We start from the raw sequence: 19,109 nt of genomic DNA on the forward strand, positions 1-19,109 counted from the left end.
CTGTCTGTGTGATGCTTTTGCTGGGAACAGAACAGGAATGGAGTCTTAGAATTTAGTAAGTAATCTAGCTAGATATGCGTTAGATTCTGTTTTGTTTAAATGGCTGATAAAATAGCTGTGCTGAATGAAATGTATATTCCTGTTTTTGTGTCTTTTTGTAATTTAAGGTTTTGCCTTAAGGTTTCTCTGTGTTTTGAATCTGATTACCCTGTAAGGTATTTACCATCCTGATTTTACAGAGGTGATTCTTTTCTTTTTTCTTCTATTAAAATTCTTCTTTTAAGAACCTGATTGCTTTTTCATTGTTCTTAAGATCCAAGGGTTTGGGTCTGAGTTCACCTATGCAAATTGGTGAGGATTTTTATCAAGCCTTCCCCAGGAAAGGGGGTGTAGGGTCCCCACATCTGTACCCTAGAGTTCAGAGTGGGGAAGGAACCTTGACAAGCAGATATCCAAATGAATATATCCCAATTAAGTGGAGTGCACTGTATTTCAATATTTAGCTGACAAGTGGATTTATTAGTCTTATTATATTGCTGTAAATGCAGCAACAATTATCATTCACCTTCATCAGCCAAAGTATCATTAAGTATGGGTGAGTTGGCATAGTAGGGGGGAAACTGAAAAACAGGATTGTACCTTTCCACTGGGCAAAAACAAATGAAGACCTTTTCTTCTCCATCCTACCAAACCATGCACCATATTCTATGCTTTATGTCTCCACAAATGCTCTCTCATTATGCCCAGTACAATATTCACCCTATTTTCCAAAACAAGACAATACTAAATGCCTTGACTAAAAAGACACAATATTATATACTTGGAAAGATTAATATAGAAAAAATATGGAGTAACGTCAGCTGTGGGACAACCTAATTGATTCCAGGGACAAACATGGCATAGGTTTCTCTTTCACCAGTTTGCATTATAAGATTTTGCATTACCCAATATTATAAGACAGCATTGTTGATATTCTGTTACTCCATGGTGCAAAGGGATTGATTTCGGTTTTGTAAAGCCTCATGAGCAGGTTTCATTTTTGCAAAGCCAGAAGCAGGTGTGGCAAAACTTCTGAAATGTGAAAATGAGTAGCTGAGTTATGTACTGTCATGTATCATTTGAGCATTAATAAGACTTCTTTTAAAAAGCCTTTAGTATGCATTTTTTAGTTTTTATTCTTTCCAGTATTTAAATTAACCATTTGCCCCTCCCTACAAGCATACACACGTCAACCTCCTCTTCCCTCACCCCCATCTCCCCTCACCCCCATCTGCCAGCAATCATTAACCCACCTTATGTCCCACTGTACCCACAGTCACCAGGGCTCTGTTCCATTTCCTCATCCAAAAACTCTCATACCGTCTGATTTGCCGAGCAGGTGAGCACATACACAAATGCAAGGCAAAATCTCATCCTCTTATCTATATTACCTCACTGGCAATTTTCACATATCATCACATTACCCATCAGCACCCTTCCAACTTCCTTCACACCGAGACAGAATCCTACCATCAGTCCCCTCCACCTTTCATTAATAATTCTGGTCACTGAAATAGTGCCTTCCTGCTCCAAGTGCTTTGTAAACATTAACTAACTGATCCTCACAACATCCTGGTGATGAAGGGAGGGAATGTAAGGGCCTTGCTTTATAAATAGGGAAACCAAGGCAAAGATGAAGTGACTCTCTTGAGGCCACACAATCTGAGCTAGGAATCAGGTCTCCCCACTCCCAATAGCTTAAACCACTAGACCATGATGCCTTTTAATGAGACATTTTCCCTTTTATGTCCCTGAAAATTCTCCTTCAACTCTGTTAAATTCCTGCCCTCTACAAATTTGTTACTGGAAAGTAACACTTCAAGTTTTAGACCAAGCAAGGAGTAAAATGTATGGATCAACAACAATCATATTTTTTCAGTGTTGGCATTGCAGTAGTCAAAATAATATCAGATTGCTGTAGTACTTCCAAAGTTTCAAATGGAAAACAAAGACGTGATATTATTTTCCCACAGTGAGTTTGCCTCATCAACACTAATATAAAACATCAGGGAAAATGAAAGCCAACTGGCAGTATTACACTCCAAGTTCAGAGGATGAATTCTTAATATTTTTAAGCAAATGCTCTAATACTACAGACAGAAGTTTTAGTGTTTACTAAGAGAAAATTATATTTTTAAGGAACAATATTCCTGGGGGCATGACTACAGTATGAAGGACACACACACTGTAGTACCCCTCTTTATCCAGGGAGATCTTGATATAGGTCCCTGTCAGCACTTCAGAGTGCTAGTTGGGAGGGTGAGTTATCTGAATGACACATTTTTCCTCCCTTCCACCTCCCACTTCTGGCTCCTACATTGGGAAATAAGAATAGGAAACACTCCCTTCCTCTAGCAGCTGACTAAGCTGACTTCTCTAGTCCCAGCCCCTGCAGCTAACAGATGGCAATGTTCCACCACTCTTATTTATGTTGAGTAGTAATTTACTTCATGAGTATTTCACTGAAGTCAGTGCAGTAAGGAACTACTCAGTTTGAGAAAGAATTTTAGAATCAGGCCTAGGATGAATAGAGAGAGGAAAGCACTTATTACATAGGGCTTGATTGTGCAACCTTTACTGACATTAGTGGGCACGCTTACTCACATAAGCAGTCCTGTTGAAGTCAACTGAACCATTGGAGTAAGTAAGTGCTCACCCAGCATAAAGATTGCACAATGTAGTCCTCATCTAGCTTTTTTCATCCGTGAATGTTAAAGCCCTTCATGAACAAAAGACCAGACTGAGCCTTTAGGCTCTGCCCTAAATATGTTGAGGTGTACAGCTGCATTGCTGCAGAAGGAGCACCAAGAATGCAATTGTGACTTATTCACAATTCCTTTTCTGTTCTCCTCTTGCTCTGATGGCAGAAAAAAGTGGACTGCAATCATTACAAGAGCATAGTTTACTTCTTCCTTTGCACCCATCCAGCTTCATTGGCTGGTGTGTTGGATGAGCAGAGCAATGGCTGTGTTCATGCCCTGTCCCTCTCTGTGCCACAGAAGGAAGCAGTAGCAGGGATCCCTGAACGACATTCCAGATAGTGTGGGCTGCTGAGGGTGGGCCTTATGCCCCTCAACTGCCCTTTGTGGCAGTATTAGAGCTCATAATAATCTAGCCTTACTTGATTAAGACTCACAACACCTCTGTGAGGTTCATATGGATTGTATTATTATCCCTAATTTACAGGTGAGGAAACTGAGGCACAAAAAAGTTAAATAGTTTGCCAAAAGTCACCCTACCAGTCTGCGGCAGAGCAAGGGACACAACTCAGATATCCTCAATTGTGGTGTAGTGCTATAACCACATGACCCAATAGATATCCAACACGTTGGACATGAGTGCACTCCCTCAACCCACTACCAGTGCCAATGGAGCAACCAAAGAGAAAATGCTTCCCTATCCCAGAAGTTGAGTTTACTGACTCCAGAGTATTCTCCTCTATGGACCGTGAGGACCAAATAAAGTGACTTTAGAAAAGGATAAAATGTTAGAGTAGAACTACTGTTTTTGTTAGTAAAGCTAAGGTTGAACGATATTTATTAGAGTAAAACAAATGTGGTTACTTAAATATTACATATTAACCAGGCTGAATTATAAAATGTACTATGAATATTTGATGGCATGACAGTTGTGTAATCAGCCTAAAATTGATTGAAACTGTTTTTACTATCTGAGTAGGAACTACTTTGTGATTTCATCTTAAATAACTTTTTAAATTGTGTACAGTGGGGTGCGGGTGCCCCCATTTTTTTTAACTGTCTGTGGGAAATGGGTATTTCACACTAATGGGAAAAAGGGTCTTGAAGTTCAACTCATACGCAGATTTAGGTTTCATTGTGAGACTGCACCCCATATTCCTTATGGTTGTCTGATTATGATATAATTAGGACATAGTTAGGATGGAATTTGTACAAGATGAGTCATGTAAGGTGTCATTGGAAAAGTTATCATTTGATTAATATGCTTATCCTATTTGTATGCATGTATCATTTTTGTATCTGAAGTTATAAATATTGATGATGTATCTGTATTTCATATGTGGTTACACTTGGGTGACACCCACTAGGCAAAATGCTTCCAGCCTAGACAGCTGGTTGTGAAGGGCCTATTCAGGGTAATGGACCATTAGGAAAAACAACAGGCCTTAGGAAAAGCTTATCCCCCACCGGGTGAGCCTTTCTGAGAATGCTCCAGACAGCCTATGAGTAATGACTGCTATGACTCAGCAGGATATGCAAGGACATGTGACCAGATCACATAACACTGATCTCCATTTTGGGTACCTGTATTTTTCCAAAAAGAAAAGGAGTACTTGTGGCACCTTAGAGACTAACCAATTTATTTGAGCATGAGCTTTCGTGAGCTACAGCTCACTTCATCGGATGCATACCGTGGAAACTGCAGCAGACTTTATATACACACAGAGAATATGAAACAATACCTCCTCCCACCCCACTGTCCTGCTGGTAATAGCTTATCTAAAGTGATCATCAGGTTGGGCCATTTCCAGCACAAATCCAGGTTTTCTCACCCTCCACCCCCCCACACACAAATTCACTCTCCTGCTGGTGATAGCCCATCCAAAGTGACAACTCTTTACACAATGTGCATGATAATCAAGTTGGGCCATTTCCTGCACAAATCCAGGTTCTCTCACCCCCTCACCCCCCTCCCAAAAACCACACACACAAACTCACTAGCCTGCTGGCAATAGCTCATCCAAAGTGACCATTCTCCCTACAATGTGCATGATAATCAAGGTGGGCCATTTCCAGCACAAATCCAGGTTTTCTCACACACCCCATCCCCCCATACACACACAAACTCACTCTCCTGCTGGTAATAGCTCATCCAAACTGACCATTCTCCAAGTTTAAATCCAAGTTAAACCAGAACATCTTGGGGGGGGGGGGGTGTAGGGAAAAACAAGAGGAAATCCACAAACTGTGCTGGGAACTGATTTTGAAACAAGGGGTTCCTGCCATATGTTAAAGCTGTATAAGGTGGGGTGTGACACCATCAAGGGGCCTCACTCCTCAGGCATGAGAACTCCTGAAAACACCTGGGGAACAAAGACTGGACTTGGAAAAGGGTTGGTCCCAAGCTAAAAGGATTTCTAGCCTATGTACGGAAACCTGATGAACTGCTTGTATCATCAGCCAGGGTGACAGCTTGCTAATTCATATCTAATATTTTAGGCTTAGCTTGCAGTTTTGTTTGTTTGCTAGGTAATCTGCTTTGATCTGTTTGCTTTCACTTATAAATCACTTAAAATCTATCTTGTTTTAGTTAATAAACCTGTTTTATGTTTTAATCTAAACCAGTGTGCCTTTGACTGAAGTGTCTGGGTAAAATCTCAGCTTGGTTTAACACATGCGTATTGTGCATATTCCTCTCCACACTGAAGGAGAGGTGAACTGGGTAATACATTCATAGTGGTCGGGGTTTCGATCAGGGCAGGATGGTTCAGCTCTTAGGACCTGGATTGGGGGATATTTTGGCTGTAGCCTCTCTATTGTTAGTTCATGCAGTGGCTGGCCAAAACCTGCATGTAACTGCAGCTGGGTGTGTCCCTGCCTGTGTGAATTCTGGTGGAAGTGTTGGTCCAGGAGCAGTCTATAACTTATCACAGCAGCACAGTGCTGAGAGGGAGCCCAGGCTGGTGCGTCAGAGGGCTCAGTGGTACCTCACTTCCAGGTGGCACCCCAGGGGGAACCTTTCACAGTGTACATTGGGGAGGGAGCTCTCCCCAAATGTTGTTTACTATCTGTGGGAAATGGGTATTTCACACTAATGGGAAAAAAGGGTCTTGAAGTTCAACTCATTAGCAGATTTAGGGTTTATGACCCCCGACCCAGCAAGGTAATCAAGCATGTGCTTCAGTCACTTTTATTATTATTAGATGTTCTTGTGTTTTGTGACACTTGGGAACCTAGTCTTCCAACCTCCAGCTGTCAAATGCCTGTTCTTGCTCTGTTATAGTCTGTTTCCATGACAGCAACATCTTTCTCAATGGTTTTCTTATGTTATCTCTTGTCCTGCTCTTTTCGGTCTGTGATCCAATTGTTCCTCAGTAATACCATCATTTGACTCCCATGTTAGTTTTTGATTCCTAATACTGAGGAGTTTCCCCCACCCCCAATACACAGGTTATACATACTGCACAGCTTAATGAATCTATCACCATTGACTATTTATCCATCAGTTTTATGATTACCCGTGCAACGTTCACATCTAGGGTTATCATTACCAACTTGGACTTTCATATCACCCATAACCAGAATGATATAAGCATGAACCTGGTTTAGTACATCTTTCAACTTATTGTGGAAATTGTCTTTTACCTATTTATCATGATCTGGTTAGGTGTGTAACACTGGTTAACAGTTATTTTAGCATGATTTGTAACAAAATGTGCTCTTATAATTTTGTGAGTCAACTGGTTTCCATTCCTGTAGCACTCGTGTTGCCTTTTTGTTAAGGTGTAGTCCAGCTCCCTCTGAGTGAGTATCATCTTGTCTTCCTGAATAAAATACTGTTATACTGTCTGAATGAAATCTTCCACATCCAGTCCATCTCATTTTGCTCACTCTAAGGATATGAATATTAAACTGAGCCATTTTTCTCTCTACTTGACTCAGTTTCCCAGTGCCCCACATGGTTCTCACTTTCAAGCACACAATTCTAGTTTTAGCTGTTAGGTTATCTTTAGGGCCCTACCAAATTCAGAGCCATGAAATACGTGTCATGGAATCAAATCTGGTCTTTCCCCACCCTTACTTCTATGCTGCTTCTGGCAGGGGCACTGCCTTCAGAACTGGGCACCTGGCCAGCAGCCACCACTCTCCAGCCAGCCAACCGTGAAGGCAGTGCTGAAGTAAGGTTGGCAATACCCCCTACCCCCGCGCAATATCCTTGCGACCGCCAGTTTGAGAAATATTGACTTAAGGGCTTTACAAATATGCACAGTCTAATGAGGACAATTGCTCTACCCAAAGTGACCACAGTTGATAGCTCCATGAATCGTGTAGTAAAGTTCTCAAATCTGGCTCAGTCCCGAAAATCCATAAATTTCTGGGGCAGCCCCAGAGACAATTCCAGATGGGGTACCATGTACTCCCTTTTGCTTATTGATGGAGAATTTGAGAGGTTGGTAGGCTGGGGCATTTTTGTCCATCCTGGCGACATGGCTGTAAAGCATACAATGCCCCTTTTGAGTATAATGAGCGACTAAAGGAAGGCCAGATCTTTGTGAGATGGTGACGTTTTGCACAATGTTAGACGACTTTATGCTGAGGATTTGGTGTGACAGTGCGTATAGAATGCCTCTAGCCACTCCAGGCTGAAAAACCTCGCTGAATCAGAGCCCTTGTGTTGTAATTGATTCAATTTTAAAAGAACGAGCTAGATCCTGTTCTCTGTGAAGCTAGTATAAATACAGCATCACTGCACTGAGTCAGTTGCATGTTTGGAGACAAGAAAATAGGAAATAATTCCTCCTAGTATGTCTGCTTCCCCCTCTATCCACACCAAGATTACTTGTAGCAATTTTATTTTAGGTTTGCTGAACAAATCATTGTTCCTGTGCAGACTAATAGATAATCAGAACTTGAATGTTAAGTTCTCTCTTTTTTGCTAAGCAAAGTTTGGCCAGGGTCAAGCTTCCTGCCATTTTACTGTTAATAACACTTGCTCCCTTCTGAGACGTGCATACATCACTGGCTTAAGAGGTGTATATTCATCAACTGAAGATCTGCTCTGCTATGATATCACAGTATTGGCTTTGGTTCTGTGTGTGCCACACACACACACACACCCCGCTGATGTTCATTGGCAAGACAAATAATCAAATTCCTTTTAGGGCTTTATATTGAATACAGCATTAATTTCCAGGGAGGTAAGCCCAACTGATTTATTCATTTGCTGAAATATTTCGCTTTGTCCAAGCTTTATTTTAAATCCTGCTTGAACTCCAACAGTATCTAGTGCCAGATACTAACCCCTCCTGTAGCTCATTTACACCACAAGACTGGTGTAAATGGTCCATAATGTCTCCCTGGGGTATTCCCCCAGGACAGAAGCAAAGTTAAGCTTGGAGTCCAATTTGCTTTCAGCCCCAGTATAGAGGCATGCTTGGGCCATGGCTGGAGGAATAAAGACTGCTCTCTGGCTGTTACAGATTGTGGAACAGCCTATTTGAAAGTAGACAAGAGTGCATTGGTCCCTAGAACAACCCAGAATCTGAATGCCACAAATGGAGCTTAAAGTCGCCTTAGACCTCACTCTGCCTGGGCAGTGTCTTCTGAGCTGTAACTCCTGAAAGTTGCAGCATAGAATTTGGCCCCTTATATGCAGCCTACACAGATCTCCATGACGCTAAAAAAGAGCATGTATACTGTCTGAGCGATTCAGGAAAATGTATTTTAAAAGGACTCTGTGCAGCTTTTTAAACAGGCCTCTTCTAACAATGTGTTTGCATGCCATAAAAAGTGAAAGCAAGTATCTTTGGCTATGTCTATACTATGAAATTAGGTCGATATTCTAGAAGTCGATTTTTAGAAATCGATTTTATACAGTCGATTGCGTATGTCCACACTAAGCGCGTTAAGTCAGAGGACTGCGTCCTCACTACCGTGGCTAGCATCAATTTACGGAGCGGTGCACTGTGGGTAGCTATCCCACAGTTCCTGCAGTCTCTGCCGCCCATTGGAATTCTGGGTTAAGCTCCCAATGCCTGATGGGGCAAAAACATTGTTGCAGCTGGTTTTGGGTACATGTTGTCAGTCACACTTCCCTCCGTGAAAGCAATGGCAGACAATCGTTTCAAGCCATTTTTCCATGCAGACGCCATATCACGCCAAGCGTGTAGCCTGCTCAGCTCAGTGACACCGCCGCTGTTGTGTCCTGGGTGCTGCTGGCAGCAGACAGTGCAGTAGAACTGCTAATTGTCATCATACACCGCTTCTGCTGCAGCTCTGCTCTGCTGCTATTGTCTCAATAGCGAATTTCTCCAATTTCTCTGTCATGAGCTCCCAGGTACGTGTGTTCTTCCTCAGGGAAACGTGCGCCGTGCTAACCGTCATCCTCCACTGCTTCTGCTGCAACTCTGCTCTCCCGCTCTCATTAATCCACCTCGCAGGTCCTCTCGTCGTTTTCCATAAATATCTATTCTCGTGGTCCGTCAGCCACCACTTCTGCTGCCACGCTGCTCTCCTGAAGACGCCATACCATGGCAAGCATGGAGCTCACTCAGATCACCGCAGCAGTTATGAGCATTATCCTGCAGTATGTGCAGAACTAGAATCTGCAAAAGCAGGTGAGGAGGCGACGGCAGCACGGTGATGAGAACATGGACACAGACTTTTCTCAAAGCATGGGCCCCAGCAATTTGGACATCCTGGTGGCAATGGGGCAGGCTCATGCCATGGAATACCGATTCTGGGCCCCGGAAACAAGCACAGACTGGTGGGGCTTCATAGTGTTGCGGCTCTGGGATGATTCACAGTGGCTGCGAAACTTTCGCATGGATAAAGGCATTTTCCTGGAACATTGTGACTTGCTTTCCCCTGCCCTGAAGCACAAGACTACCAAGATGAGAGCAGCCCTCACACTTCACAAGCGAGTGGCGATAGCCCCCTAGAAGCTTGCAACGCCAGACAGCTACCAGTCAGTCGGGAATCAATTTGGTGTGGGCAAATCTACTGTGGGGGCTGCTGTGATCCAAGTAGCCAACGCAATCACTGAGCTGCTGCTATCAAGGGTAGTGACTGAGAAATGTGCAGGTCATAGTGGATGGCTTTGCTGCAATGAGATTTCCTAACTGTGGGAGGGCGATAGACAGAACGCATATCCCTATCTTGGGACTGGACGACCTTGGCAGCCAGTACGTAAACCGCAAGGGGTACTTTTCAATGGTGCTGCAAGCACTGATGGATCACAAGGGATGTTTCACCAACATCAGCGTGGGATGGCCGGGAAAGGTACATGACGCTCACATCTTCAGGAACTCTGGTCTCTGAACAGCTGCAGGAAGGGACTTTCTTCCCAGACCAGAAAATAACTGTTGGGGATGTTGAGATACCTATAGTTATCCCTGGGGACCCAGCCTACCCCTTAATGCCATGGCTCATGAAGCCGTACACAGGCATCCTGGACAGTAGTCAGGAGCTGTTCAACTATAGGCTGAGCAAGTGCAGAATGGTGGTAGTATGTGCATTTGAACGTTTAAAAGCGCACTGGTGCAGTTTACTGACTCAGTTATAGACCTCAGAAAAACCAATATTCCCATTGCTATTGCTGCTTGTTGTGTGCGCCACAATATCTGAGAGAGTAAGGGGGAGATGTTTATGGCGGGGTTAGGGTGACCAGACATCCCGATAAAATCTGGACTGTCCCGATATCTGTTTTTTTGTCCCACGCCCCGAACGATGTATGGTTGGGACACCATTTGTCCCGATATTTTGCTTTGGTGGCACTCTGGTTCCCCCCCCTCCCCCCTTGGGGTGGGAAAAAAATCTAGAGCCGGCCCTGATGGGGGGGATGAGCCTGTGGCTTCCCCCCCACCCCCCATGTGTCCTGATATTTTGTTTTTGTCATCTGGTCACCCTTGGCAGGGTGGAAGGTTGAGGCAAATCGCCTGGCCACGTGCAACCAGACAGCAGGGCCTGCTGCACATCAGAGAAGCTTTGAAAACCAGTTTCATGACTGGCCAGGCTACGGTGTGACAGTTCTGTTTGTTTCTCCTTGATGAAAACCCACCTACTTCCCTGTAAGCCAACCACCCTCCTGTTTTCGATCACCGCTTGCAGAGGCAATAAAGTCATTGTTGTTTCAAAATCATGCATTCTTTATTAATTCATCGTACAAATAGGGGGATAACTGTCAAGGTAGCCTCGGAGGTGTGGGGGAGGAGGGAAACACTGGGTGGGGTGATGGATGAGGGAAGGACAAGGCCACACTGCACTTCAAAACTTATTGAATGCCAGCCTTCTGTTGCTCGGGCAGTCCTCTGGGGTGGAGTGGAGTGGATGGGTGCCCGGAGTCCCCTGGCCCTGCGTTCTTGGGTGTCTGTGTGAAGAGGCTATGGAACTTGGGGAGGAGGGCGGGCGGTTACCCAGGGGCTGCAGCGGGGGGTCTGTGCTCTTGTTGGCTTTCCTGCGGCTCCACCAGATTCCAGAGCATATCAGTTTGATCCCCCAGTAGCCTCAGTATTGCATCCTGCCTCCTCTCATCTTGCTCCCACCACCTGTCATCTCACTCATCCCTCTTGTCTTTGTGTTCATTTTCTGCTTTCCTGGACTCTGCCATTGTTTGCCTCCACTCATTCTGCTGAGCTCTTTCAGTGCAGGAGGACTGCATGAGCTCAGAGAACATTTCATCGCAAGTGCGTTTTTTTTTTTGCCTTCTTATCTGTGCTGGCCTCTGGGACGGAGAGGATAGTGCGAGCGTTGAAACATTTGCAGCTGCAGGAGGATAAAAAGGGAGACTAGTATTTTAAAAGACACATTTTAGAGAACAATGGGTAGACTCTTTCATGGTGAACCAAGCTGTTAACATTACATAGTACATGTGCTTTCAGTACAAGGTCACATTTTGCCTCTTATATTGAGGGCCTGCCGATTTGGTGAGAGAGATCACACATGCAGGACCGGGCAACAGAATTCAGCTTGCAGGCAGCCATGGTAAGCCAGAGTCTTTCAGCTTCTTCAACCTTCATAACATGTGGGAATGGTTTCAAACAGCAGCACCCTCATTTCCCATACCAAGCACCCGTTGGGTTGGCCATTTAAAAAGGAGGGGCTGTGGTTTTTGGGTTAACATGCAGCACAAACCCAACTAAACCCGCCACCGCCCCCAAATTATCTGGGATGATCACTCTCTTGAGGATAACAGAGTGATAAAAACAGATGTTGCTTGAATGCCAGCAAACACTGGGACCATACGCTGCCATGCTTGGTCATGCAATGATTCCAGACTACATGCTACTGGCCTGGCATGGTAAAGTGTCTTACCATGGAGAACGGAATAAGCTGCCCTCCCCAGAAACCTTTGGCAAAGGCTTTGGGAGTACCTCAAGGAGAGCTTCATGGAGATGTCCCTGGAGGATTTCTGCTCCATCTCCAGACACGTTAACAGACTTTTCCAGTAGCTGTACTGGCCACGAATGCATCCCAAGACTTCAGGGCAAATCAATCATTAAACACGCTTGCTTTTAAAGCATGTATTATATTTATAAAGGTACACTCACCAGAGGTGCCTTTTCTGGCTTCATGGTCCAGAAGCCTGCCCTTGGGAGGGTATTGGCTCCAGGGTGATAAACAGTTCCTGGCTGTCGGGGAGAACGGTTTCTCTGCTTGCCTGCTGTGCGCTATCCTCCTCCTCCTCGTCCCCAGAATTCTCTTCCCTGTTGCATGAGACTCCCCCCTTGTAGGTGTCCACGGAGAGGGGTGGGGTAGTGGTAGGGCCCCCCCTAGAATTCCATGCACCTTATCATAGAAGTGGCATGTCTGGGGCTCTGACCCAGAGTGGCCATTTGCCTCTTTGGTAGGCTTGCCTGAGCTCCTTAATTTTCCATGTGGCACTGCTGCGGGTCCCTGTTGAAGCCTCTGTCCATCATGCCCTTGGAGAGTTTTGCAAATATTTTGGCATTTTGTCTTTTGGAATGGAGATCTGATAGCACGGATTCGTTCCCCATACAGCGATCAGATCCAGTACCTCCTGTTCGGTCCATGCAGGAGTTCTTTTGCGATTCTGGGACTACATCATCACCTGTGCTAATGAGCTTGCCACGCTGGCCAAATAGGAAATGAAATTCAAAAGTTCCCTGGGCTTTTCCTGTGTACCTGGCTAGTGCATCGGAGTTCAAAGTGCCGTCCAGAGCAGTCATAATGGAGCACTCTGGGATAGCTCCCGGAGGCCAATACTGTCAAATTGCGTCCACACTACCCCAAATTCGACCCAGCAATGTTGATTTCAGTGCGAATCCCCTCCTTGGGGAGGATTACAGAAATCTATTTTAAGAGCCCTTTAAGTCGACAAAAATGGCTTCATCATGTGGACAGGTGCAGGGTTAAATCAATCTAATGCTGCTAAATTCAACCTAAACTCGTAGTGTAGACAAGGGCTTAGCTGTGACTGGGAGACTATTGTAAATTCTTGTGCTGTCACAAAATACAGCTGAAAGCAACAACATACATTAGCTGGTGGATGAACTGACAACAGCTTTCACTCACTTTTTGCTTCACTTTGCATTTTTTCCCCCAGACAAATGTAAAAATGCTGATTCCTACAGACATTCGTATCATACCTGGTATTCCTAGTTAACTTGCTAGCATGCAGTGAGCCAAGGGGAAAAATTACTACTTCTTTCATCACAGTCTTGTTCAGGTGATTCCTTTTGAACAGTCCGGGGCATCAACTGACGTAAACTGTCATAGCTCTATTGACTTGAACTGCGGATCTGCCCCTTCATTCTAAACATATCACACCTTGAGCTTTTAAACTTACTTGCATGATATTATCAAATGTTGGCTCAGCTGTTTGAAGGAGAAGCATTTGAATCACCATATCCAAACCTAACAAAAAAACAGAAGAAATTACTCAATTTTAAAAGTTAATACAAACGACAGAAGCAGAAGAGTGAGTGGGTGAAATATTCTTAATTGATTATAGCTACAGTGAATGGTGTTACTAGTTAGGGGCTAATCCGAAGCCAATGGGAATCTTTCTATTCACTTCACAGGGTTTTTGATTAGACTCTTAAAGAGGGCATAACTTCCTGTTTGCCTAACTCACACATTCAAACCCACTGACCTGAATGACCCATCTGAGTAAGACAAATGGTTTTGCCTCAGTATAGAGACAATGTTCTCTCTCCAATCCAGATTTGGAGGGAAAACCTGCTCCAAAGGTTCCTGATTACTCTTGTTCAACAACGCTGCAAACACTTATGAAGGTTTCTCTTTGCACAGATGTGAACATGACTGCATGTTACTTTGAAGAGTCAAAACATTTATTTATTCACAAGAGAGCCAAATCCTACTCACCTTGCACATGTGACAGCCCCAATGACTTCAGTAGGCCTGCTCATGTGAGTAAGGTGAGCAAGAATTCACCCACAGTCTTTAATGTTAGAGACTCATTTTATTGGAGGGTTTAAATAGTAATAAGAATGTATTAATAGCAACTTAGCCATAGGCCAAAGCACAAGAAAGTATTGCAACAGAACTTTAAAATAAATCCAGAGTTATATACATTTCAGTATTTTATAAATAAAAAGTGAAAAGGGACATAAACCATTATACCAGACATCACCAGGCCACTTGCCTTTTCCTTGCTTTAGTGGCTGACCATGCATATAGGGAAACTGCTTGGATCACAGATACATTGTCAAAATATTACTTAGGAATTATTTTCTGAGAGGTCACAGAAAAAGGCATCCAGGACAAAAAAACCAAAACCACAGAAAGCCACTTTTACCTCAAATGGCAATACAGACAGTGGTGAGCTGGAGCCGGTTCGCAAGAACCGGTTGTTAAACTTAGAAGCCCTTTTAGAACCAGTTGTCCCATGAGGGACACCCACAGGGAAAATCTGTGGGTGCTCTCCCCTCCCTGACTCACCTCTGCTCTGCCTCTGAGTTATGCTCAGCCCTGCTCTGCTTCTCCGCCCCCCCGGCTTCCTGAGAATCAGCTGTTCGTGCGGAAAGCCGGGGTGGGGGAGGGGGGGAGCGGGGGCTGAGAAGCAAGCAGCGGCTTTGTGCTTAGGCCCAAGGAGGCAGAGCGGAGGTGAGCTGGGGTGGGGAGGCGTGAGGAGGGCTGCCCACCCCACAGCATGTAACCCGGGGGAGTGCGCAGGGGAACCGTTTCCTGCCCCAGCTCGCCTCCTCCTTCCTGGGCCTGAGCATGAAGCAGCCACTTGTTTCTCAGCCCTCCCAGGCTTCCCGTGCGAACAGCTGATTCGCAGAGCGGGGCGATGCATTCAGGGGCAGAGGTGGAGGCAGAGCGGAGGTGAGCTGGGGCTGGGAGCTGCCGGTGGGTGCTCTGCACCCACCAAATTTTCCCATGGGTGCTCCGGGGCTGGTGTTCCATGGAATCGGTGCCTAAGGTGCCACTTTTGATGTGATCAGTGGCGGGAACAGGGGGAAACCCCTAATTTTGCTACCCTGTCCCTAGGAGCCAGAGGGACCTGCCAGATGCTTCCCGGGAGCCGCCCCAGGTAAGCACCACCGGGACTCCCCACTTCGCCCCCCTGGCAGGTCCCTCTGGCTCTTAGGGGTGGGGTGGAGTGGACACCCACTATGGTGGCCCACGAGACCCTCCTGCCCGGTTCTGGGGGCAGTCAGGGGACAGGGGTGGATGGGGCAGGAGTCCTGAGGGGAGGCTACAAACCCCTCATGGGGTGAGGAGGGAACTGGTTGTTAAGATTTTGGCAGCTTATCAGTGAATACAGATCACAATATATTAAATAATGGGTTAGGTTTTTCACCTGCCTGGAGCCACATGGACACTCAGTTACATTTGTTCATGCCAATATATCAGCATTCTGAATAACCTGTCTGCATGGATTGAAAGCTGAGCCCTGTCAAGGCCCTCCTGAATGTATTATTGTACAAACTGTCTAAATATCTGGCATATCCATGAATCTTTAACAAGGAGGAAACAAGGTGATATCTTTGTAATAGAAACAACTGCCATATCCAATTGCTTATTAGTATCCCCTGCCCTCAACTCAATTAGGGATTTCATATTTTTAAATTTAAATCTAATAATTTTCATTTCTGAGAAACATAGCGAATGCAAAGAATTTGAATACTCTAACCAAGGAAATTTATGTGAGACATTCCCACTGAGCTGTTCCTCTAAGCCAGTGGTTCCCAAACTTGTTCCGCTGCTTGTGCGGGGAAAGCCACTGGCGGGCCGCGCCGGTTTGTTTACCTGCCGTGTCCACAGGTTCAGCAGAGCGCAGCTCCCAGTGGCCTGGGGCAGTGGCCTGCCAGGGACTTTCCCTGCACAAGCGGTGGAACAAGTTTGGGAACCACTGCTCTAAGCATAGCCTTGGCAAATGCCGTGGGTACATACCAGTAATACGAAGCCAAAAATATTGCAATATTGCGCTTTGGACAAAACAGAATTAATTCCTGTCTTTGCTTTAAGAAGAGCAATTGGAGTATTATTGGGAGACCAAGAATCTTCCTAAAAAATTTGTTTTGAATCATTTCAAATTCCATGGGTTCATTCCATCCCCAAATTTCTGCACCAAACAAGATTTGAGTCTGAGCCTCAAACACTATAGGATGATGCAATTAAGTTGCTCCCATGAGTTGAAATAAAACGTAACACAGCTTGCACAGAATCTGAGGCCTTGTCTTTTGTTACCCAAATGTGCTTATCCCACAAACCATTCTGAGAACACCAGGTATTCAGGTAGGGGAAAGAGCTAACTTGTTCAATATATTGTCAATCGATCCTCTATTTATGCAACCTCTGTCTGACTAAAGACAATTACTTTAGAATTTAAATAATGTATCTAGAGGCCCTCTCATTGGTAGTATAAACCAAATTAAAGTAATAAATTCTTCAGTCCCACTGGTGTTTGCAACAATAGAACCATATCTTCTGCATATAAGACAGACAGGATGATTCATGGATTTTAGGGGGGAAATACTGATTCCCTTTTAATGTTAAAACATAATTGATATAAAAGTTAAAAAGAAAAGGGGCTAGAAGACAGCCCTGCCAAACCACCTTTGGAACGGAGGTGGAATCTGTTAATTGCCCACCCAGACCTATTCTAATCTTGGCCACGGTCTGTGAAGAGCTCTTAAAAAACAAACTGCAGATCTATTTCAGGTATTCCCAATTTGCCCCACAGACAGTCCCTATCACTAGAATGAAAGAATGATTTTAGATCAATAAAAGCTACATACAGTTCCCCCGCCCCCTTAGGAGGCACATATTTGTAGATTAAGTACGAATGAACAATTATCTGTAATGGAGTGGCCATTTGAGAAACCAGCTGGTTCCTGAGCAAATAAGTTATTTGTTCTGCCCAATCCTCTAATCTTCCCCAAAGATATCTGGTGAAAATTTTTAAAGCAGTGTCCAATAAACTGATTGGGCAACAATTCCCCAGGTTTCTCCTCTGCCCCTTTTTGTGAAGTGGATTGATAATATTCATAGCGTAAGCTGAGTGGAAAAATCTGTGTATTATTTATATCCAGAACAGGTGCCCACCAGTCAACGTTCTCCTTAAATATTTCTGCAGGAATAAAAATCTTTCCCTGGCACTTGATTACAATGTTGATCAACTAAAAATGTAAAGTTCTTCCTTACTGGATACTGCAGACCATTCTGGATGGAAACCGGGAATGGCGGCTACCAGAGCTGATCATGCCAAAAAGTTCATATATGTCCTATCTTTATAAAGTGCAGAAAATATTTCTCCCAGATATGCTTGGGGATCATAGCTTCAATATTGCCCCAATCCTCTTGGAATCCATTGCTACCAATTTCCAAAAATACTCAGAATTTCTCACTTTGGCAGTAAATTCAATTTCCTTCCACAAGTCCACAACGTTCTGACTATTTTTTCTTTCAGCAATCTTTATTAGACTTTCTAAAATTGACTAGCTTTTGGGTGAAACCTGCAAGCAACCTTTCCTGACCTCCCTTGCCAAAAATCTATAGCTGTGTATTATTTTGAAAAAAAAATCTATGACATACCAAATTCTTTTATCTTTCAAATGGAAAGAACAGTCCTTCTGGTAATCAGATCAACCGATTATTCGTGTACAATGAAGTTAAGTAAATTAAGGGACAGACTCACATAACTAAGATCTGAAAATGGATTTTTTTACCCTAACAAATAGAGGAGAGATTCTCTTAATTTTATATTTAGCCAATGGAGTCCACTTAATTTACCTTGCATATAAGCCTTCAAAATTAGAAGTGAAATCCTGTCCAACAGGGATCAACCAATATAAGAGGGGCAGGGGACAAAAATTAACCTGGAGGGGTTGATGGTCACCATCAGATTTAGGCACCATTGAAACATTAGAAAAAACAAGACCAGCTTAAAATTGGAATGGCAATATAGTCACACTCCTCCCACTTGAGAGATTTAGTGACCTACCATGTCATCACCTACCCTACCATTTAGAACTTCCAATCTGGATCTATCCAAAATTGCCAAATATATCTGGCCTGCTGAATTTCTTAATTTATCTTCAGAATTTTTTTTTGGAAAAGGGAAAGCAACCCATCATTAAATTTAGTATTTGATAGATTTAGCAATTCCTTGTTTTCTGCACCCAATTGAGCATTAAAATCACCTAAAAATCAGATTTGCCACTGGATAATTTCAAATCAGTATGTCAATAAGAGATTCTAACTCTGCCCATATAGATTCATTATAATAGGTGGATCCCGACTGAGGCAAATATTAATTCAAAGCAACCAATATATTATCTGGGAAGGAGATACTATGAGATTGAAGACAGGGATTACTCTGAGCTAGTACATTAACTATAGCATTTAATTTGATTGAGATAAGAAGGGATAGACCATTAACTGGTCTGACCTTCTTAGCTTGTTTAACAGACCCTTCGAAACAAGATTCATAGCCTGGAAGAGAAAAAGATTCATCTTTGGTAAGCCAGATTTCTTGTCAAAAAATTAAATCAAATTGTGCTAAGTAATTCTTAAATTCCAGATATTGAGCTTTACTTTTTAAAATGTGGATATTCCAGGATATAATTTCAATAAAAACTTCATAATGTAGCTGGTGAGCAAACTGTTGTCAAGTCATTTCCTTATCAGCAGCCTCAGTTGTTAGGTTATCAGTACAAATCACCCCATTGGGTTCACAGTTATGATTAGTTTTCCCAATTCCTTCTTCTTTAATCCTTTGATTATCTGTTGACTCCAGTTCATTACAGTCTAAGGCAAGCCCAACTGGGTACACCTCTGCAGTGACCCAGGCCTCAGCTAGGCTCTGCTTGCTGTGAGGAGAGGCGGAGGCAAACCAATATAATGGAGAGAACCTTTTAAATTGTGTAAAGGAAAACCCCA

The 19,109-nt window shown here is 43.8% G+C and overlaps 1 protein-coding gene across 1 annotated transcript in view; it reads right to left on the reverse strand.

The window, feature by feature from the left end:
• Positions 1 to 19,109, reverse strand: part of CNBD1 (cyclic nucleotide binding domain containing 1) — a 401,361-nt gene that overhangs the window by 144,448 nt on the left and 237,804 nt on the right. Inside the window, exon 11 of the mRNA XM_048837242.2 lies at positions 13,546 to 13,613. Coding sequence (XP_048693199.2) covers positions 13,546 to 13,613 — 68 coding nt within the window. The remainder of the gene's footprint in view (positions 1 to 13,545; positions 13,614 to 19,109) is intronic.

The sequence above is a fragment of the Caretta caretta genome, chromosome 2 (assembly GCF_965140235.1).
Source record: "Caretta caretta isolate rCarCar2 chromosome 2, rCarCar1.hap1, whole genome shotgun sequence".
Taxonomy (NCBI): Eukaryota; Metazoa; Chordata; order Testudines; family Cheloniidae; genus Caretta; species Caretta caretta.